The 24,128-nt window shown below is 43.0% G+C and overlaps 2 protein-coding genes across 5 annotated transcripts in view; both read left to right on the forward strand.

Moving 5' to 3' along the window:
- The window catches only part of LOC125765784 (calcium/calmodulin-dependent protein kinase kinase 1), a 92,779-nt gene that overhangs the window by 12,324 nt on the left and 56,327 nt on the right, over nucleotides 1-24,128 (forward strand). The gene's annotated exons all lie outside the window — the stretch shown is intronic.
- Nucleotides 19,401-19,877, forward strand: LOC125765393 (tetra-peptide repeat homeobox protein 1-like). Its single transcript, XM_049430447.1, has one exon. The coding sequence runs from the start codon at nucleotides 19,401-19,403 to the stop codon at nucleotides 19,875-19,877; it is 477 nt and encodes a 158-aa protein (XP_049286404.1).

Here is a 24,128-nt window from a genome sequence, read left to right on the forward strand (position 1 = left end):
ACAAGGATGGTAGAATGTTGCAGCAAACGTAAAAGTAACCGCGAAGAGTGAAAAGCTGGCCAGGGGTAGCAAAATGGGCAACATCGGGTTGGGTGTTGGGACGAATATTCGATCATTGATCGATAGCAATCGAGCACCAACTAAAGTTTGTAACGTTAAACTTTTTGATGTGAAACATGTGGTAGAAATCATGTATCGAACCGTATAATGCACTAAGGGTTTACAATTGAGTGAAATGCACCTGTGCTTAACGCTGTATAGTGCATACTTTCACACAGGATAAAGAGTTTCTCTCAGTTAAATCCAACATGACAGATGTGCCATAAAAGCATGAGCCATAAAAAAAATATATAATTTCTCTGTAAAAGTAAGAAACTATGGTTTTTAATTTAAATCCCATTTAGCGTACGATATTTTCATATATTTTTAACACTTTGATAACCTTACATGCTCTGTGTTCGCGAGCTGTAAAATTAATCTTTTTCCATTCAAAAAACAAAAAAAAAAAAACACAGTCAAGATTAACTTGTTTGGAAAGTAAATTGTACCATACCGGCATCTTCACCGAATTCCCATCTCACTGGGAATGCGCTTATGCCGGGGGAAACCTTTAATCAGCTTCGCTTCACAACCGGATGGATCTAAAAATATGTGATCCAAAGCGAAGCCAGGAAGGAAGTCAAACAGTCTAGCGACGGACAAAGGTCGGGTGTGCTAGGGTGATACCAGCTGGGAACCGTTTTGTTAAAAATAGACAAACGTTAAAGATCAACTCCAGCTGCTGGAAGTAGGGGGTTTTTTTCGTTTCACGTTTCACGCTTGCTGGTGGCAAGCTGGTGCGAAAAGTGAGCGATCTGAATACTTAATAAGCCGCCATGAAATACGCTACTTCTCCACCGAAAGTGCCAACGTAAACTCAGAAATGGTCTTCGTTTCGATGCCATATCGGTAACGGAACGCTTGAAGTGTATGTGTCGGCAAGGCACTGTACGGAATGGTTTTGAGTGTTTGCTTGCCATTCCCATTCCGTTTGCTGGTGGTTTCAATTTTAATTGACGAATCGAAACGATGCTGCTCGCTTGGATGCTGCCTTTTTTGCGACGGTTCTCAATTGCCCCCCGGGTGATCAACATTCTGTTCAGAACAAGATGCGAGCGGCAATTGATATGCGACGTTTGTTTGGACCAAGCAACGTCGTGTCGGTGTAATCTAGAACTGACCCGGTCGAAAGAAGCATGTGCCTCAAAGTAAGACACTCGGCGGTCAATTATCTTTAGTGTGCCCCGTCTTGTGCATCGTTTTCGCTTTGTGCTTCACTCGCCGGGAGATCACATTTCATCCCCATACTGTACAGTAACCGGGTTGTACTCCGACCCCGCACAACAAACAGATTAAAGGCAAACGAGAATTGATTGCATGTTTTTTTTTGGTGCGTAAAAGAAACTCCCGAGAAGTTCTTACACACGCATGTGTACTTATGTTCGCGTATACGGCAGCGTTGAATGCTATAGATTTATTTCCATTTAATTGTTCACCATTTTGCCAGGGCGAACGAACCCTTTAATGTTTGCTGAAAAGTGAGCTGTACGGTGAACAAATTTCCATTTAATGTCTTGCTCATCATTTCATAAATTAACGATGAAAAGTATTCGCACCGTGTTTCGCCTTGTTAGGCGCAGAAGTTTATTTTTGAATGCATTTTAATGCCGTTCATTTGCTGCTCGTTTGCATATTCCTTTTGATGGGGCGTCGTAATTGGCATAATGTTTAATTTATCCAGGAATAAATTATCGGTTCACGGAGTCGAAGTGGCGAAGTGTTGCAGCGTTGTGATAAATATTAGCGGAACGCCAACGATCTAAGCCGATCCGTCGGACGATTTGGATTTACACAGCTGTGTTTTCTTTTAAAGCGAGGACGTGAAATGTTGCATCATCAGAAGGGCGCACACATAAGGAGTTTCATTTAGTAATACAACGGAACAACTGATCGCGAGCGAAACTTAGAACATGACAATGGCATTATCGAGTTGTTTGAGGTTTGGAGTCTAATCGTGTTCTCACTAAAGCTAGAATCATCGAACTACCGAACAAAATGGGTTCGAAACATCAAATCTTAAGAACCTCGTAAGCTTTCCACTGGATAACAGGTAGAAAAGGCAAAAGAAGAGGCAACCCGATCGATGCTAATGAAGTGCCTTAGCTGCACCCGGCACCCCTGGATGTGTAAGGGTTAGTGATAGTGGACGCCATATTTGGCGGAACTTCTTGGCGTAACCTTCGCGCGTAATTGATGGGCCTATTTGTCTCACTTAGATCGGTGGCATTGGCTCCTTCCCGCCTCGACCCACGACAGACACAGACAGGTCGCCGAGAGCTGAAGGGCTCGAAGCTGATGAGTCGGTCCCTTCTCCTATGGGCGGATGAGCGGATGTACGAATGGGTGTCCATTAATCGAGCGGTTCTCATGGGAGCTATGATATTAATTACTTGCCAGTTGGTGTGAGTCGTCCCGGTACGGTTGCAGGACTTCGTCGATATGGTATCATTTTTATTGGTAAACTATCCCTTTCGTCTTTCGCCGCCGACCCTGCACGATGGCAGGGCCCACGGAATTGCCGGGTGGCAATGTGGTTTTATGTGTAGCTTAATTGAGTTATGATATTAGTTTACGTACAGTGGAAGGTGATGAAAGCATTTTATTTAATGATATCTCACATATCGTTTCTTCGGCGTTGGGATTGAGTCAATGTTGTTTTTAATGCTTTGTAGGCAATATTTAATTCATCTGTAATTCAATACATGCAAAAGATACATTTCAATTCAACTACGAACATGCTTGTTCGTTAAGCTAAAGTTTCGCATCATCATCAATGGCGCTTTCTGCACTGCTTCCTACGTACGCCAACTATTGATTTTGTGCGTAATTTATATTTTACGCTCTATGTGTTTTGTTCCTTTTTTGAGGTCACACAGTACAAACGTTCAGCATGTAGCAGTGTAGTACTGCTTCAGCTTCACAACATCGGTTGACGTGCGAGAAGATTTGATTCCGAACCACAAAAAGTCCGGGTTGACTGAGCTCCAATGCTAGCAGTTTCCCGAGCTGCTACTGATGCCCTTTATTGACCCAACAGCGCTGATAAGTGTGGGGATGGCCTGCTGACCTCAGTGAAGTGTGCCCTAGATAACACACGAATGCGAGAATTGTTTTGCCAGAAATTGATGTGCGATCTAGTGCCTGGGATTTTTATTTGTTTCTTTTTACCCTTACCTCGGAATGTAGAATCAAAACATTTTGATGGAAAAGAATTTTGCAGTCAAACAATTTTAGCTAACAAAAACGATCGAAATAAATTAAATTGAGGAAGGATTTTCAATTGAATTGGTGTTTGATTAACTGGAAACCAATTTTAATTAAATCGTTATAAGAATTTGTTTTACGTTTTATTATTTTCTACAAATAGTATACTTCTTGTAGAATATTTGCCATCTATTCGTTTGATCACAAGAATAATGTGTGATGTAATTCACATAAAACATTAAAAAAGGAAAATAAATCTACCGAGAACCAACCCAACGGGAAATTGCAACGGACCTTAGCACAGCCCTGGGAGTTACGATCTACGCGGACCAGATCAGTACCGTTAAATCCAATTACGGAACGCTGGTCGCATTTTTCGGATGCCCAGAGGTGGCAGTAACGGACGACGTGCTACTAAAACAGCATGTTGTCGGATTCAGCCAGTGCTGCCGGTTCAAGAAGGTTGAGGTGAAGCGCCAATGCTATCGGTGCTACGAGTTTGGCCACATTGCCACTCACTGCCGTGGGAAGGATCGGTCAAGCAAGTGTCACCGATGTGCGGAGACTAAGCACTCAGGACCGTGCACCAAGGAACGGAAATGCCTCGTCTGCAAGGGCCCGGAAGCAATCGGGCACTCGTTCGGACAGCGCAACTGCCGCCAAGTAGGAGAAGGGGTAAAAAACCGGCCTCGTCATGATTAATGTCCTTCAACAGAACCTTAATCACAGCCAGCTGGCCCAGGACATGCTGATGCAGACTGCTCGGAACGAAGGCTGCGACATAGTGTTGATCGCCGATCCATATCGGATTCCGGAGAACAACGGTAACTGGGTCGCGGATCCAACGGGCAGAGTTGCAGCAGTATCGACAGGAAGATACCCTATCCAACGCATAATCGAGAATCGGCGGGATTACTTCGTCGTGGTCGAAATGCGTGGTATCGTTTTCTGCTCCGTGTATCTACCTCCTGTGGGGTCCGATTTGTCAGTGGAGGATTATCGACGCAAATGGACCGAAATTGCGTCGGTGATTCCGCGGAATCGGGACACCGTGATCGGCGGGGACGTCAACGCCTGGTCAGGAGCGTGGGGGATGGAACGCAGACACAACGATGGAGAACGAGTTCATAGGGGAGCAGTGGTGATGGATGCTATGGCATCACTTGAGCTAGTCTTGTTGAACCGGGGCAACCGGCCAACCTGGAGCAACAACAGTGGCCGTAGTTCCATTATCGACGTTTCCTTCTGCAGCTCGTCTCTTCTGGGGGAAAATAACTGGCGAGTCTGCGACGAAAATCCAAGTGACCACAATACCATCAAGTTTGCGGTCGGGAGGACGACGACGCAGCGTAACCTGGGACGCAGTGCACAGCAGGCTTCGGAGAGCAGATGGGCAACCCGGTATTTCAACAAGGACTTGTTCGTTGAAATGTTGGGGTCACTGGACATCTACAACCGCACCCTCTTGGCGGACGAGTTGACAGAGGCAATGTCAACCGCCTGCGACGCGACGATGCCGAGATTGCCAGCAGCACGGGGAGGACGACGATCGGTGTACTGGTGGAATGACGAGATTTCCCAGTTACGTCGCACTTACATCGGGATGCGGAGAAGACTCAGGCGAGCCCGAACGGAAGAGCAGCGACTGGATCGGCGTCCGGCGTACACAGCAGCGAGAGCAGCACTGGAGCAAGCGGTCAAGCGGAGCAAGAAGGAGCAGGGCGATCAACTTCCGGAACAGCTGGGGCCCCACGGATTCGGGCCAGGCTACAAAATCCGGAGGCAGATGTGGCAAGGAGCCCGAGTACCGATGGAACGGGATCCAGCCAAGCTGCAGCACATCGTCGGCGAACTTTTTCCGGTGCAACCGCCCATGGAATGGCCCACAGCAACAGGATTGACGGACGAGGACACGGCACGGGATGCCGTTACCGAGGGTGAGCTGGTGAGCATTGCAAAATCGCTCAATCCCCAGCGTGCCCCAGGAGACGACAACATTCCGAACGTGGCCTTGATTGCGGCGATGACGGCGTTTCCACGCGTCTTCATGAGAACGTTCCAGCACTACATCGATTCCGGCCACTTCCCCGTCGAATGGAAGAGGCAACGGCTAGTGCTGTTCTCGAAGGCCGGGAAACCACCCGGAGAATCATCGTCGTACCGGCCAATCTGCCTGCTGAGTGTTCTGGGAAAAGTGTTGGAGCGACTCATACAGCGCAGACTTACGGAGCATCTGGATGCTACGGGCGGTCTCGCTGATGCCCAATACGGATTCAGGAAAGGACGTTCAACCATGGATGCCATCAACAGGGTGATTGCCAACGGAAGGGTTGCGCTCGACAAGAAGCGCAGGGGCGATCGACTGTGTGCGATGGTGACAATCGACGTGAAGAACGCCTTCAACACGGCCAACTGGACAGCGATCGGAGCAGCTCTGCAGCGAAGGAACACGCCACCGTACCTCCAGGCGTTGCTGCGGAACTACTTCACGAATCGCACGCTCCACTACGAAACGGATGAAGGAATGGTCTCGCTACCAGTATCGGCAGGTGTCCCGCAGGGTTCGGTTCTAGGGCCAACACTGTGGAATGTTATGTACGATGACCTTCTTCGTTTGGAGCTGTTCGGAAAGCGTGCGGACATTATAGGGTTTGCTGACGATGTGGCGTTCACCCTTATCGGGAGGGACCCGCAGGAAATCAGCAACCTTGCTACGAGGAATCTGGAGATGATCGAGCGTTGGATGGATGGAGTGGGATTGAAGCTGGCCCATCAAAAGACCGGCTACATGATCTTCTGCACTCATCACAACCCGCAGGTAGGTCAACTACGTGCGGGGGGACACACGATCGTATCCACGGAATCGCTCAAGTACCTGGGGGTCGAGCTCTGCCGCAAACAGCACCACGGTCGGCATTTGGAGAAGGTTTGCAGCAAGGCATCACGTATCACGAATGTCTTGACCGCTCTGATGCCGAATAAGTGTGGCCCAAAAAGCAGCAGAAGGAGACCCTTGGTTAACGTTGGGAATAGCATTGTCCGTTACGCGGCACCATCGTGGGGACGGACGCTTCTTCAGAAGGACGTTCACCGGACCACGGTTCAGAGGGCGCACCGCACAGGAGTTCTTCGAGTGGCCAGTGCCTTCCAAACGGTCTCCTACGATGCCGCTTGCGTGGTCGCAAGCACTATCCCGTTAGTCCTTCTCCTAGAGGAGGACATCCGCTGCCACGACGAAAAGGTAGCGAGGGGAAGTCCAGGACCAGACATACGAAAGCGGCAAAGGGAAGAGACCATGGGACGCTGGCAACAACAATGGACAGCCGGAGCGGGGCAGCCGAGATCGCCGGGGATGAGGACGAGGAGAATTATCCCGGACATTATGTCCTGGGTAAATCGCAAGCACGGAGAAATTGATTTTTATCTCTCTCAACTCTTTACAGGGCATGGGTTTCTCCGGAGCTACTTCGTCGACAAAGGCATCCTCGACGGCTCGCCAAACTGCCCGGTGTGTGAACACCAAGTGGAAGATGTCGACCACGTAATGTTCCACTGTCCACGGTTTGCTCGAACCCAACACGAGATGCAGCAGCAGAGCCGCACCCGCTTGACGATAGAAAATCTTGCAGCGGAAATGTGTGCCAACAGCAACACATGGGAAGCAGTCCGGACCGCCGCAAGGACCATCTTCAGAAACCTCCAAGTGAGATGGAATGAGGAAAGTCCACCTACGGCCAGACGGAGACGACAACAACGACGGCGGAACACGGAACAAACGGGACAGCAACAGCTGCCGCCGTGACCGCACCAAAGGATGACGACAACGGAAGCAGCAGCAGCAGCAACGAGTAACCAGAGCAGCAGCAGGAGCTAGATCCCACCGGAAGTAGCGGCTACGGACGGGCGGAACTAAGCAGCAGCAGCGGAAGGAAGGCACGAAGCAGCAGCAGCAGCTGAGACAACTAGGACGGATGACGCAGTAGCAGCATTGGAAAGCAGCAGCGCGTCAACAGGATGGGTGCATCGCACAAACGTTCCTGCATGGAGTACTACGCACATCAAGCGCATCGGCAGGGTTCGGATCAGGTCGAGGAGTGGTTTAGTTAGGGTCCCATCGGCTGCCGGGTCCGCTTCACGGGCCCAGCGTCACGATGAATCCCACATAACCCATCTCGGAGGGATTGGCTTGTAGCCGCAAGCCGCCCTTCGAGGTGGGTACCTTTTGAAGGTTCCCTCCCCGTTAACAAAAAAAAAAAAAAAAAAAAAAAAAAAAAAAAAAAAAAAAAAAAAAAAAAAAAAAAAAAAAGAACCAACCCAACGAATCAATCGAAGTTTTGAAGTTTTGAAAAGTTTGCAATCCAACTTTGCTAGCATCCATTTCCCAACTGCGTAACGGATTTGGATTCGTGTGACGTTAAGTGAACCGCAAACAAACCGCATGAATGATTTGCAACGACACCTTTCGCTTGGTCATCCACACTCGGTGGAGCAGCACCCGCACGGAAACGATTTTATCTTGATCTTTGCAACATAAACCAACTGTTCCACCGGAGTTGTAAATTGATAGCGTGCGAGGGTAAGAAAGGTGCGCACGAGTTGTACGTGACCCATGAAGATCATGATCGTGATAAGGTGTTGATGATTGGCGATAGCGAAACGTGGTATTGTTACATTTGACAATTCGCGAGTTTTTATTTTCTTTTCTGTGGCACCCCGGGCGGATTGATTTATCTGTGGTATTTTGTGTCGACTATTGCCGACCTGGTAACGATTGATTTGATAGATGCATTTTCTCTACAGTCAATGGTCTTTATGGTGAACAGTTCCCGGGTCCTGCTCTTTGTTCGTTGTCGATTGTTTATCTAACTGATGCTGCAATAGTAAATATCTGGCTAATTGAAAATTTATACGACTTTTACGAACAAACGGTATAAAAAAGGAATAATGAAGTACAAACAAATAGATTAAACGAATAAAAAAAAATTATCACATAAAAAGCTCTAGGGGCGGCCCGGTGGTGCATGTGAAAAACGGCGCCCGTCCACACGGCAGGGACCGGGTTCAAATCCCATCCGGATCGTCTCCCCGTAGCATGGACTGACTATCTTGCTACGTGGTAAAATAAGTCTTGATACGGCCAGGCCGTTCTAACCGAGCAAAAAAAAAAAAAAATAAAAAGCTCTAATTTTTAGGCTTACAATATAGTGTAGGAAGAGCAACCTTTTAGAGCTTCAGGCCATATTAAAAATCATATGTTGTTGGAAGGCAGCATTGCATTGGATGTATTAATATAACAATGAGTGTAGTAAATCTCTTTTTATCCTGTCTATTTCGTACTCGATGCGTTGCATTTTATTACTGAAAGATATATTGGGATTTAAAATGCTTTTTTCTTATTATTTAGGACGATGTGAGTATGTAGGACGATGTGAGTCTGTTTTTTGTTGTAAGGTTAGTTTTATTTAAAAAAAAACTGTAAATTTTGCGGAACAAAATTTGCATATTGTTCAGAAAAAGTATTTTACATTATGATAAAATTATCTTACAAATATATTTCAAAATTTCATTTTTATGTCCTGGTCTATAACAATATTTCAGCAACACCTGTTGCGGGAACACTGAGGCTTGAAGTGTCTTGAGTTCAAGGTCTGATCTAATATTTTTGCAAAAAAAATCAGAAAATTATCATATTGATACAGTTTCAAAACAATATCTGTTTGCAAATAGTTGGAAAAATGTTACTATAATAAATAAACATGAACCAAATCAATTTGTTTCAATGACAATCAATGACAATCTACCCAGGTATGTTTTTAACTTTTAATTCTTAATAACATTGGATATAATGAAGCTACTGACTTAAAACTTTGAAACTAGTTTCGCTGGCCGCATAAAACCACCTCAAGTCTTCTGGTTGTTCATGGCTGTTGTAATTCATATTAATATTTCAAATATATAGTCTTCCTTTTTAAAAATGAATACCTAATTTTTGGACTTTTTTGCATAACAAGCATTTAGATTTATTTCACAAAATTACCCTTTTTAACGAGGAAAAAAATTTAAAGCACTTGGTTTGGCGTGGAAATCTTTCCTTTTTGTCAATCATTTTCGACGTCGAAATATTTAAGAAATTTTGGATAGAATATTTCGAATCTACTCAGGTCGATGCCTTCAAAATACCGGTTGTTTATGAAGTTATGATGTTGGCCCATAGTTTAGCATTGGGAATTGAAAACAATAACATGGAAGAGCTTCTAACGGAGCATATGGAAGACCCATCCCGCGAAGAACTTATGGAGTTTCCTAATGCTTCAGAAAAAGTTTCTCTGACAGAAGATAAAACAACTTCTCAATCAATTGAAGTCATTCGGAATGTGTAGAAAATATGGGCTGTTGCTTCTTTGTATGATAGCCAACATCATCCAGATGATGGCTTCTACGAGTGAATAATGTGCTTAAATGGACCAAAATAAATTCGCCTCAAGAAAAACTTAAGAGAATATATTTTCTTTCAGTATATTCTCTGTGTAGAAAGGCTAAAACACTGGAACGGATTAAATTCATTATACGAGGGTTAACTAGTCAGAAAGTTGTACTTTCTAATCGACCATTTCAACGGTTTGTTTTCCGGTAGTTGTTACTTCAGTAGCTTTTATCCTTTTACTTTCATTGCCTCACCATGCTGACCGAGCAAATAACACACATCGGTACACGAAACCCGCCCAAAATGTCGACGGTATCAGTGCGGTTATGTTCAATGAGCCATCATTTTCTCCTTTGCTATGGTAACCATGGTCAGGGTTACTTTACGTTCCGCATGTCGCTTGCATGGCGCTTGCAGGATGCCGTGATAAAGGATAACAGCAGCAACAGCAGCAGCACGCCAACGCTGTTTATTTTCCAGGGCCGTAACATCAAAGAAAAAGGGTAGCCCCATATAATTTACCCGCTGATGGTCGATGATGGTCGGTTGGCAGCAAATCAGGGACGGAACCGACCGTGATTGTTTTTGGGGAAGGTGGGAGTAATTTCGGTATCGGAATCGGCGTTTGTTTGCTTCCCCGAGACGCTGTGTCTGTCTGTCAGATTAGCGGAAGCGATTGACAGTTCAAAGGGTGGCGCATCCAAAACGGCACACCCGGAACCGGGGGTAGTTGGGTGGTTTTTCGGAGAAAAACGAACTTTCCCCCCCCCATTTCGCGCCCACCATGGGACCGGGTGTCTCCGATTGCCATTTCGGGAGGTGAAGGAAAAGAAAGATATCAAGCGTACGCGAGAATAAGGACCTTCTTCGCACCGGAACACGGAGCGTGTCGGAGCGGGAAAACACGGACAAACTCGGGCAAACAAAAGCACCTGCTTGCAGGACGGGAAGAAAGATGATGCAATGCGAGGTGATGCCCTAAAAATAGATTATCGATTCGACTTCCTGCCATGCTGGTCGAACGCGAGCTAGACCGGGTCATGTTCGGTTACGGTATCGTTTTATTTTGTTTCGCTTTTCGTTGCCACTCTGAGAAGAAGGTTGATGAAAATCTTAAAGCAACAGTACGTACGTACGAGATTGAATGTGAGCAAATTAAATGGAGTCATTGAAGTACAAGCAGCATAAAAGAGAATAGGGGTTGAGCTTTCGGGTAGGGGTGGGTAGATTAAACGGGAATGGGTAACACCGGAACGGAAGCTTTGTTATGGTTAGAGCTAACGAGAGAGCGTTACGCTTGAGCTGTTTTTGGGAAGACGCATTTTGTTGAATGAGCGCATTGAATGAATGGCGCGACGAGGTCCAGAAATAAATTAGGAAATATGATGGCCAGCGGAACGATGGACGCATAATATGTTGAGTTTCCTTTCTTTTATTTTTGTAATATAATTTCTTTATTACAGCTGTGGTATTTATTGCATTTTATTACATTTGTAAACATTCAGCAATTTCTTCGCATTACTTTTTTCCGTTCTCTTTTCGCAAGAGTAAAGAAGTGATCGATAAAAGGAAATCGATTTGCAAATAAAACGCTCGGAATCATTTCGTATTGGATTCGTTTGTGGGTAATGGTTTTTGGTGGAAGACGTTTGATGTATCCCCGGGGCGGAGAATTTTATTTTGCCGTTTAACGATTAACGGAAGTAATGGTTGTTGTACTAAAGTTGGAAATAGAAACCCATTTAAGGTTACAATAATGAATTGCTCTTTCAAGCGGTCAAATTAGTAACGGAAAAGGGTCAAATCCGTGACTATAAAACAGATTGTTAATATGGCGAAGACATATGGTAGGATGTTGAAGCGTTTGAGTGGACAAAGGAGCTATACTATGTTAAAATAGTGGAGATGTTAATGCACAACTCAACGAAATGCAAGATTTATTAATTGTGGTAATTTAAGACAAACTTCTCTTACAAAAAATTATTTAAACAATAATAAATAAACGCTTCCAGCAAAAACCTGGCAAAGATAGCAACCTTTTTAAACTGTACGCCATTTCGGAATGACGTTTAATTGTCATCATAAAAAACCCCACCGAGAACTACAAACAAACCCAAATCTTCACTCCTCCATTAAGAGCTTTGAAGCGATAAGCTTTCCAAGCCGGTGGAAGAATAGGTTGCGATTTCATTTAAGCACGGGTTTGGCTGAGCTTGTGGTTTTTCCCAGCAATCAAAATTCTTCGCCCACAAAGCGAACTCCAAAACCATCCGGAATGGTGAACTACGGTTTTAGCATACTTCCCATCATAAGCTGCTGGCTCCCCGGGCAGTTCTGGTCTGTGTGCGTGTGTGTGTGTGTTTGTGGTTAGCCGGGTTGAATAATTATGTGATATTAACTAGGAAATAACTTTACTCTACGCGAGTAGTTTCCTTTGCTACTTCCTGATCGTTGTCTCGTGGATACCAGATCAGCGAGATGAAGGATTCAGGAAGGATTGGGGTAAAATAAATTTCCTTAGAATGATTGCTGTAGTTTGTAAAGCATGCTGATGTACATAGTGATACCGTTTTTTGCTTCTTCCTCTTCAAAGTACAACTGGATTATCAAGAATGGTTGTTTTGGTCGGAGATCGGTGGAAGTAATAAAGCCGAGAGATGGGAGATTACTCTCGGGTACTCTCAAGAAGATGCGTTACATGCTGTGGTTGAAGCGTTGTTTGTTGGGCCTAGAAATATGTGAACGTCGTCAGTGCACCATACCGGAAAGTTCATTTCATGTCATTGTGGTTAAATCAAGTCGCTCGAGGAAATGGGTAACGTTATGCTCAAAAGCACTGCAGAATGAGTTGTCTCCAGGGTACATACATATGTTTTTTATTTCATTTTGTTCCACACAGTACGTTGTCCACTATTAGATGGAGTAGAAATAAATTAAAGAGAAATGTTAAAACGCCATTTTAAACATTTAAAATAGTAACAAAAACTGGGTGAATGTTTGTTGATTAACTGTCAAATATGTGGCGTATAGTACCACGCAGCAATTGTTTGGAAATTTACTGGTCCAATGTGATTTATGTTGGAACCATATGTGTGACCCGATTGGACAATGTGTGTATGTGCCGCCACCACCAAACGTAAAAGACATTTGATGCCAATTAAAAAGGGTCTTGGCTGTTCTTGGTTACCGAAGTTCCCAGTTCGATTTTCTATGCGGGTCATGCATGTGACGGGTTTGGTGTACAAAAATAACATTTTATCGCTCGTTAGGGCGTGTTGCGTTAAAAGTTGTGCGCAAGTTACGATAATACGATTAAAACTTGCCAAACGAAAATTTTGCACGTACCATATTGTACCAGTGGTGCGTGACACAGTGTGTGCCAAACGTTGACAGATGGTAGATATTAAAAAAAATATTTTAATACATTACTTAACAAAACTTGTTTTGTTTAATCGTTTGTTTTAAAGAGAACCAATTCTAGAAACTTTTTTACCCTGACAGCTTAACCTTTTTGGCACATTAGTAACCAAACTTGGTAGCGAAATATTTGGGCCGATTTGCAACAAGTAGCAGTGGCAGCTATAAATGGCTACGAGTATGTTCATAATCAATTTCTGCTACTATGGCACTTAATAACGTGACAATGCGGTGCAGCACCCTCTGTAGGTACGCTCGACAGCTCCAATGTCTCCCATAACCCTGGCCAAAGGGGCAGGGCAGCTTCACATCCATCTCGACCGCGTGTGCCACGAACGGGCGTAATGCAATGCAAACTCGGCGCAATCGAACCATCGCGTCGTAATGTAACCAGACGGTGCTGCTTATGACAAGAGAGCGAGAGGTCCTCCTCCCACCAGTCCCATCCATTCTTCGTGCTTCGTATTATTTTTTTTAGCCACAGCACAGGGTAAGGAAGGGTTAGAGGACAAACTGGTTTCCAGTTGACAGTGGAACCGGCAGATGTAATAATATTGACGATAATGGCCGGTGTAACGATATGTTTCGCGTCGGTACATTGGCAAAGATTGTCTTTTTAAGGCTCCGTCTTCCTTTCGGTTTTGTTTAATCTATATAAGAAGCCTTTTTTAACGTTATGGAGCGCTTTTTTTTTGTTTGATTGTTTGTTTGCGTGTGTTTACAGATTGGGAGTATTTTTTTGTGTGTGTGTGAATATTTTGGTCTCCCACAAAGTAATGTCACGACCGTTACTGCGTTATGCTGATTTGTGCGAGTTTCGCATGACGTACATGATGCTGATACAGACAGTAGGACGTAAAATAGAAACGAAATAGATGAGTAAACGATTACAGGGTGTGTTTTATTTTCTTAAGGTAAGATGTAAAGAAACTGTTCGGGTTATGTTCATACTTAAACATTTTGGTTAGTTTATTTAACAGAACTACCCAATGTAATTATTAAAAAATATATAAACACACCACTTAAATGAATTGACTTAAAAAAATACGGTATTCCATTCTACGGTCTTATAAACCTTTTTTTGAATCTTATATTGATTGTTTAAAGATTTAAAATTTTGTGTAGTCTCTCTCTCTCTCTTTTTGGCTTAACGACCTCTAAGGTAATGCCAACCATTTCTGGGTTACTAGACTTATTTTTACTACATAGTCGGATAGTTAGTCCTTGCTATGGGAGGACGGTCTGGATGGGATTTGATACCCGGTTCTGGCATGTGGAACCGGCGCCGTTTATTACATACACCTCCGGGCCGCCCCATTTTGACTAAAACGCTTCCTTTTAACTACATAAATTTATGGAAATTGTAACACATCTTTTACTTACATATTTACTATATAATAGAAGAAAAGTTCTTTTAGATAACTTAACATAATCAAGCAGTTCGAAATTGTTTACACATTATCCCCACAAATTAAAAAAACGAAACTCTTCAAACTCTTCAAACGTTTGAGACTTCTAATTATTAAAATAATTTATGTATTTTGAAGCACAATTCTCTTTTCACAATTCTATATACTCTTAACCGCCCCAGGAGAAAGATCTTTCCACAATTCCGCGAACATGAAACTAACTAAGGCTGTTACATGCGTCGGGCAAGGTGAAAGATAAAAATGCAAAAAAGCCCTCCGCTCTCAGCCCTCGTTTAAAACTGTCAAATGATCCAACTTTTCATCCGCTCAGCATCCAAAGCTACCTCACAAACGTTACGTCCCTATGATCCCAGCAAACCTCTACTCCATTTTGGAGTGTAACATAAAAAAAACATTAAAGCGCACTCAAACTTTTACACTCGAATGCAGGTTTAATTTAATAAACCGTTTGATGATGCCACCTAATGACTTCCCTCACGGGGGTTGACAGTTGAAAAAGCAACCTATGATGACACCGAAAACAAGAGAGAGAGAGAGAAAAAAAAAGTACCAAAACGAAGTCCCAAATTGGCAGATGGGACATCGTCCCATCGGTCCCCAGGAGGCGAGCGTTTTTTTTTATTCTGCCCGTGGGTGGTCACTGTTTTTACTATCTGCGCTCTCATCAAACGATCAAACTTAGCACGGCCCAATGTTGACAGTTGAGTGAATTATGCTCGAGGGCAAATGTTTGATCAAGGCTGGAAGGGAAAGCAAATAAAGATGTTTCGTTTCGTCTAGAGCGTTCTCTCTCTCGTTGTGCTAGGCAATCGGTTGCAAAAATAAAAACAACAGAAACAAAGTACAAATTCGCGCGAAAAACAGCTTCCCGCACACGATGACCTTTTCAGCTTTGCGCGTTGTTGCGCACCATTGTTGTTGGAAAGCTTCTATCCGAATCGCGCTTGAAACGATTTTGATTTCCCGCCACTTACAAGGTGGTGTCCCTTTTTTGCTCTTTTTTATCCGACCCCCCCAAAAGCTAAAAGACGCACAAAAAGGGTTCCTTAAACGGACAACTTTAGCATGGGTCCATCTTCAAAGGGCACGCTGGGCACCATGGATCTGGTTTATTTCGGTCAAAAAATTAAAACTTTTCATCCCTTCGGGGGCACATTGGCAAGTTCAGAGTATCCGGAGGCTACTAGCTCGCGAAAGAATAAATGTGATGAACATTTTCCGCTTCAATTTCGCGCACAACGAAGCATTTTTGGTTTTGGGAAAGTTGGGAAGCTTCAGGAAGCCACCATCATCATCATCATCATCACCACAACCTTTCACCCTTTCTCCTATGATTATCATGTAAAACCCTCAACCCCCAAAAGCAATATTGTTTGTGAATACGGCCGGAGGTGTGTATTAACATGTTCGTTAATAATTCAAACTCTCAACTGTGTACAGCAACAACAGATAGGAGCGTAATTTATTCCCCAATCGGAAAAGCTACTCCTACTCGACCTCGTATTCGAAGGAACGCAGGTGGACGGGGGCCTTAGTGCTTGGTCCTTCCGGTGGGGTTGAGTGCTTTTACCGGTTGTTGTTAGTGGTGGTGGTGCTTTGTAACAAATTTGTAAAATTAATTAGCTAAACACACTTGCGTGAAGCGAATGGTTTCTGGGTCTGTAATTAAATCGTGCGTAAGAACATGTCATATTCTCCCAGCATAATGGGTTCGATTAATAGTTTCCTGTTTGTTTTTTTTTTCGTTTTGCTTTTACGAAAAGAAGGTTGAAATTTTCTTATTGCACATTTGCTAGATGTTACTATTATTTGGAATCGTTAGAAAAGAGTACCCAATGAAATGAGTAATTGACCTTATGTGGTATCGTAGGTACATAAGAAAATATTTCTTCCTTGAATGGAGGTTTTCCTTTTTCGCCATGAATATATTGTTTGATCGGTTTTCCCACATTCTTCGGTGTTTTGCTGTGTTCAAACATTTCCCCCAGTTCCACGTAACACAGAACACATTCATTTTCCGTGGGTGGCCGTAACGATCGGTAAATACTGCTGCTGGAAATGATTCCAGCCGGGACTGGAAACCTTTTCCTGCTGCCCAGATGCCCAGAAATGCACGCACGGAATTGGGTCAAAACAGGTTCGGGTCGATTGGTATCGGGCGCCCAGCCCGGACGGCTGACCTGGTGGCGACATTAGTCCTCCGGAAAATGGAAAGCTACAAATCTTTGCCTGTATTCTCGGTCGGTATATGTGCTGTGTAATGGGCATTTCTTTCCGTTTTTTCCCATTTTTTGTGCTCTCCAATGTTCGAATCGAACGTTGTTTTATACAGTTTGATGTAGGTTATATTTCCTTTTTCTACTAAAGAAACAACCAACGCAGGGGAAAGGAGGATTAAAAGGACAATTTTTATGGTAAGACAAAACGGAAAAACGAACTCTCGCATAATCTCAAAATGCATCCACTCTGCCAGGCGGCTTGTACCGGAAATGAGTGTAACGGTTGTCATCAGGACACTTTTTTACTGTATGATGCTTCGTACATTTCTTGGGCATTCTTAGCTGTCAGGTGACCCTGTTCCTAAGCATGTTTGATATATGAGTACATTTTCTCGCATACTTTGCCAAGTTCGTACCACCCGATATAGTCCTTCCAGGCAGTAGAAAAGAAAGTTCTGAATGTGTGTGCCATCACGAAAAGCCCGCAAAACATGTCCGGGAAAGTCTGTTTGTCACACACTACTGATACTGCAGCTTCCTAAAGGAAAGCTTTTATTGCACTGGTGCTTTACGTGTACACTTAATCAATTGAAATGTGAAAGTTGAGCCTGTCTGGATTATGTGTCCCTCGGTATGTGTTCCTTGTAGCATATGCGGGACTGCCAATCGTTAGTCTTTTCTTTTTTTGAGGCGCTGTTTTTATTGATCCTGCTTAGTGTTTTCCACGTCTGTCGCTTTTATTTCGTTCGAGTTTTGTTAAAGCTTTAGTAAAAATGTTTATCCTTTTTTTTGTTTTGGTGTGCTTTTGTATTAATTGAACCCAAAAGTACACTTGTGGAACCTTTTAATCACCTTAACAGATTATGCGCTGCACTGATTGCTTTAAGCGCTCGTACCGAAAGTTGTTTCTTTAGGTTAAAAGTTAAAGCAAACACATCGCAAAACCTTCCATTCCGTACGGCTAATGGTCTCCGTTGGGTGGGTTAGGATGGGGTGGGTTTTGAAAAAAAACATGACGTTTATTTTCTTACATTTTTCCTTCCAATCTATATCGGGGTCTGTGCGGGTCAAACGCATAAAACACGCAACACGCAGTACACGCGGGTTGAATTTCCACGTTTAATGGTGCGCTCGATTCGGTTGGAATATATTAGCACCAAGAGTGTCGTACTGTGTGTGTGGTGTGGTGTGGTGTAGCGTAGTAGAAAATGCTGGGAATTTCCGTCGTTACACGCCGCGCCAGCTAGCAACAAACCTGCTTTTATCTACTACAGCCTAGGGTTCTCGTCCCGCGAAAGGATAATGCGGGGCAGGGAATTAAGACAGCAATACGATGGGAACGATGTTGTTTTCTTTTGCGGGCAGACAAGATGTGCTTTTCGATAGCAGTTACAAAGTGGACGGTGATTGTTTTACGTGTTGCTAGCGGTAACATTACCTGGGCCGCGATAAGATAGGGCGCGGGTTTTTATGTAAATAAAACATGTTTCTGCCTGTTCGATCATTTGCTAAGCTTCGTATACAACTTCCGATTATTTCTCGCGCTAATAATAATACTTCGGTTCATCATTTCCTGACCCGCTGGAGGGAAAATATTCTTTTTGCTTGTTTGCTTTGCTGTACTTGTTTATACTTATTATGGGGTAAAAATTTAAGATAAACCAAACTATATGTACCAGTAATTGACACTTTGTTAACCATCCCTTTTAACGCACGCCGAAGAATAGAAACTTTGTCGTTTTTTTTCCTTTTTTTGTTGCTGTTTTGCCACTGGACGGATATCGTCTCCACAAGCGTGTCAGCTGCAAAAGACAAGAAGCGGTTGGCGTGAAACGGGGCTCCGGGAAATAAGAAATCGTAATAAAACCTCGCCTCCACAGGAAGCCACAAACCCGTGGGGAGGAGGGAGGGTGGTTGGATGGGTTGGCCTGAAACAAGGGATAATTATGTTGGTTTGGCCTGTGGTACTTTCCGCAGTTCCGTAATTGCCTGATGAGGATTCGGGCTTATTGTTGTTCGTGGAAGTGGAGATGAAAAATCATCGTGTATTTTTTTGTTTTGTTTTGGTTTTTTCCTTTCATATTGCTAAGGGTGTTTTGTTTTATTTGCCGCTAGCTTGTGCTGGTTGAAAAACAATCTTCTGGATGGTTGCTCGTTGTTGACACTTTTTGGGGGGGGGGGGGGGGCTTTTTTCTTTTTGTGTCGGAAAATACCAATCTACACCGCGCTGTAAACATTACTGCATGGTTTTATTGTGAGCATTAGCTTATTAAACTCGCATTAAAGTTTTCTTTGGTGTTCAAAATTGATTTTGATTGTGTGCATCGTTAAACATTTGGCAACAATCCAGAGTGTTGCTTAGCATAATTGATACAGACGAGTGCTAAATGTAGTTCAAAATCAGTTGAAATTATTAAACCGTTTTATGTTTAAAAAATAGTAAAATATTCTTTGGAAAATAAGAAATAAACTGCTACCAACCATTTGTTATTATAATCGTAATACACTTTCCACAAAACAACTTCGAACTTTCCCCAAACTTCGAAAAGCTCAAAACAGTTTTAGTCGATTGCTATTAAAAAAATCCCTAAAGCGTTGGCACTAGTGATGGGCACGCCGAATATGAACTACGTGGTTTCTCCGCATTCGGAATCGCTTCCGATTCCTAATCTGATTCCGGAACTGATTTCAAAACCAATTCCGGAACCAATACCGGATCCGGTTCCAGAACCAATTTCGGATCCGATTCCGGGACCCATTCTGAAATCGATTCCGGTACCAATTCCGGATCCGATTCCGGGACCAATTCACGATCCGATTCCGGAACCAATCCGGGGTCCGATTCCAGAACTAATTACAGATCCGATTATCCAATCGGAACCAATTCCGAATCCGATTCCAGAACCATTTCCGGATCCGATTCCAGAACCAATCCCGGATCCGATTCCAGAACCAATTCCGGAACCGATTCCGAGACCAATCCCAGATCCGATTCCGGGATACAATTCCGAACGTACTATTCGGAATCGATTCCGGAAAATTTGGAATCGAATCCGACCGAAACATCATTTTGCCCATCACTAATTGGCACCCCTGAAAAGCCCTAAAAACACAAGGGTGGACGGAGGCAGGGTATTGAATTTTTTGGGCGCTTCGGTTCGTCTTGAAAGGAACGACAAAATGATGAAATGTCAGCGATCGATTTTCTGCGTCGCATTTGAACAGATTTCAGGTTGGTTTGTCAACAAATCGTCTCCAGGGTACGGCAGACCAGATGATGAGGAGGGAAGGAGGAAGGCAAAGATTGGTTCCATTGTCGCGACCTGTTTACGGTTGACGTTTTGTGATGATTAGAAATAGGGAAGAAAGGGAAGCAAAGTGCGTGGGTTTTTTTCCCCATCTCATCGAGAGGAACATCTTATTTTGGCTCGATGTACACCCGATGGTTAGGATGGTTATGATGGTGTGTACGACAACAATGTGTAGTCCAATACGTGTTTGGTTGTGGTTTTTATCGTATAATTTTTTCTTGTTGTTGCTTCAAAACCTTCCCCCAATTGCTATGAAAAGCCATTCAAGCGAAAAATTGAAAGCAGATCAGTGTAGAACGTTGGCCGCTTGATAACAGGTTGAATGTTTGGAAAGGCGTCGTTTTCATCCTTGTATCAATATTTATTCTGTTTTTTTTTGTACTCGACAAAGAGCGGAGCAGATGCTGCTGTCGAAACGGTGTTCAATGTTTTTAGCTTTAAAAGTAAAGACGAAAAAAGAACTCCCTAACAAAACGTTTAAAGTATTTAGCAGTTTAGTATAGCTACTTTTTGACATGAAGAAAATTATTGTGAAAACTATTACGCAAATAATTAACAGCAATTCTAGTCAATGCAACCAATAAAACTGCATTTGAAATGCATTGATCGCCTATGCACTTTCTACATCTACATGCATTCATATATTTTCCTTCGTTTTAAAGCACTTTGATGAGAAAAAAACTAATTCCGAAATATGAAAAGCGATACTTGCAGCAGCGTTATGCATTGCCCACTCAAATCCAATAAAATGCTGTTTTCATTCGATTGCGCACGTACAGCACATCATTTTGGAATTGGTTTTTGTGTTTATTTTCCCTCTCTTTTTACTATCTGTGAGATATATCCCCATCCAGAAAGTGCCAGAATTTATGCCGTTGTCTGTAGATCGCACGTTTGCAAAAATTGGTACCAAGTCGTGGGGGGAGGCAAGACAAATAATGGGGCACGGTTGTTTCATTTCTCTTCATATGCGAATCGTTATGAATGGTATTCCCCGCCTTTTCTTCACCCCCGAGGGGGTAGCAATTTGTGTTCTCAAATGCCGGGAATTTAAGCTTCTCGTGAATAGCGGATCGATTCCATACACAGACACACACACACACACAGCTCGGGGAGGAAATAAACAGGAAAGCCTAAATGATTGCAGTCTCAAAAATTTTATTCCACCATTTATACTGTGCCGTTCCGCTCTTTTTTTTTGGTTTTGCCCGTACAGCTTCGGAAGCATTATAGCATCAATCTGGTTAAATCTGATTGTATGGCAGAAATTCTTTAGAGATTTGATCTCACAAGACAAAAGACAATTTTCTGCGTGTCTGTTCGTAAATGTCATGAGTTTACGCTTGCTAGAAAGGAAATACTTTTCCTTTCGTTTCGTTGAAACGATCATTTCATTTTCCATTTCTATTCCATTCCATTCGGCGATATGGGGGGTTGCCAAACACAGTTTTGTCGGGCTACCTTTTGCGGCTCAGTGAAAATGTGCGAAATGTATCCAATTTGAGCAAACCGTTTTTTAGACCACCATCACCACCCCAAAACACCACCAGGTCAACGTTAAACTAATCCTTATGTTTTTCTTTCCTCTTTCGATTCCAGGTAATTGATGGGATTTGTGATTGTTGGGCTGTTAGCGCTTCAAAACTCGTTATATCCCTGCTTAAAGGAAATTACTTCACAATGTACTTTGAGATGGCACCGAACGTTGAAGAAATGCGGCAAGAGGTTTGTGTGCTTGTGTTGCTTTCAAATTTATGTTGCTATCTTAAGGATAAGCTGTAAGAACCCGGATTTGAAACTTATTATAATATGATGAAGTGACATTTTCCTTTTGCACCAACATGCTGTTGGAACAGAGAGAGAGATTATTGTTGCTCATTTTAGGCTTATCTTTTCCTTGCAAAATACACCATTACTCTAAGCGACAAATGAGCAAACAAAACCATCTTTAAATGTTTGTTTTGTTTGTTGTTTTTTTTTTTAAAGCAAAGACACTATAGAATGCACCAAGCTGGTGTGCATAATGGCCATGTTCATGCCATTTCCATTTTGTGCAAACGTTTTGACTCTGTTTACTTTACAACACACACACTCATTTTGCGATGAATGTGCCACTCAGCTGTAGCTGTCTATAAACACATCCGAACGAACGGCCATTTCCATTCGCACAGCTTTGCACAACACCGTAGCGTCGGCACGAACTCATCACTCATGTGATGTTTTTGCATCAAGGGAAAATGGTTGCAAAGCATGAAATGTGTAGCAAAAAGAGCAAGTGGTTTCGTTCGTTTTGTTGTTCATTTTTGTTTGATTGTTTTTTTTTTCTTCTGTACCATCGTCATGCATATTACCTTCCATGGTACTAATGCTGTGGTGCATCAAAGGGAACAGACATGTAAAGCGGCATACAGAACGAAAGGCTCTTAACAGCAAACGCAAACCACCCTGTGCACAGCTTGTGCATTCGTTGCACGACTCCCTTTAAATGGGGTTGACAGTATTAAGCAGGTGATGGTTCTTCAGCAGACACACCTGGCCAAAGATGCTCCACCACTTGCTGATGATAAATCCTTTACCCTTATTGCTACGGAGCGCGCATGGGAGAAAATGGAGCTGAAGTTACTGCAAATGTGTAAAGCTGTAAAGGTGTTGGTTAGGAAGTGAAGTGATAACACATTCCAAGATAAGCACTTTTGCTCTGTCGAGAGGATTAAGTGCGATGAATGATGTTTAGAGAGGGATAATTTTGTTTTGAAAGATAATTTTGTTTTGAAAGATTTACATTTTGTTTTTTTCCTGTCCTTAAATGTGTCATACAGAAGTCATAGTGAAGACGATCTTTGATGAGCTAATCTCCTGCATAATAATTGGTTACCAATAGCTAAAACAACGGAATAATCAATTCTGTTTGATCTATACACACATTTTAATTCTCATGCAAAATTATAATACAAGAATTTTTTCCAGTAAATTTCCACAACTACAAGGGAAAAGTACGAACATGGAGATGGTATTTATAGTGGGCGTAATGTTTTTCGACCCTCCTAAAGAAAAGCAAAAAAAAAACTTCGTTGTCCGAATTTCAAAAACATTTTGAGTGCAAAAAGTTTTTGTCACCACCGAATATTATCGATTCAGAGTTTTGGAATGTTTGTTGCGGGTACACCACCAACTTCATTTTATCCGATCAGGAGACGTGCACATGAGCGTAGGAATTTTATACAAAAACTGCTACCAAGTTAGCACAAAGTTCGATTGACATTGTCCCTTACGGAAAATGTTTTTATGTGGAATTTATGGTTTAAATTTTATGGTGCATTTGTTTTCTGAAGTTTATTACGGATTTTTGGAAAAGTTTCCATTGAAGTAAAACGCTTTTTATTTAGCATACTTTAAAATATATGCATTGTATTATTTTGGGTTTATATCCTTTATTTATCCTCAAGCTATTTGAATTACTGAAATTTAAATTACAGCACAGTAAAGATGAATTTAATAAAGGATCGCAAAAATTCTCACCGTACGCCTTTCTTTTTTTTGTGCTAAACAAACAGCCTTTGCAAGGTTCCTGGTATATGTCTGCTTGCAATGGCTTCATTAGGCTTGCTCTCAATACATTGTGAGTGATGTTTTTCTTCGTCACAAACCATGCGTACAATTAAGCTCACAGTGAACAATTCGCCTTTCATCTCAGATCGTACCAGGTGCGGCGTAGGCGAATGTTCCTGCTGAAGCTGTGGGTGGTCCGTACTAGTAGGTTGGGGCACGTGTTTCATCGACACCGTACAGCTAATACTGGTGCGAGCAACAGTGTGGTGTGGGAAAGAAAGCTCACGCTAAACCCATTGAGCAAAACCGGCCTGTGAGTGGGAAGACGGACCCGGAGGCCTGCCCCGAACCATTGCATCTTTAATTATGCATTTCCGAAGAATGGCAGGGTAAATATGTTTAACCACGCTGCAGCGCCGGAACAAAAGCCGGAAAGTACGGAAACATAAATTATGCACACGGGCACCACCGAACA

The sequence above is a fragment of the Anopheles funestus genome, chromosome 2RL (genome assembly GCF_943734845.2).
Source record: "Anopheles funestus chromosome 2RL, idAnoFuneDA-416_04, whole genome shotgun sequence".
NCBI classification, from domain to species: domain Eukaryota; kingdom Metazoa; phylum Arthropoda; class Insecta; order Diptera; family Culicidae; genus Anopheles; species Anopheles funestus.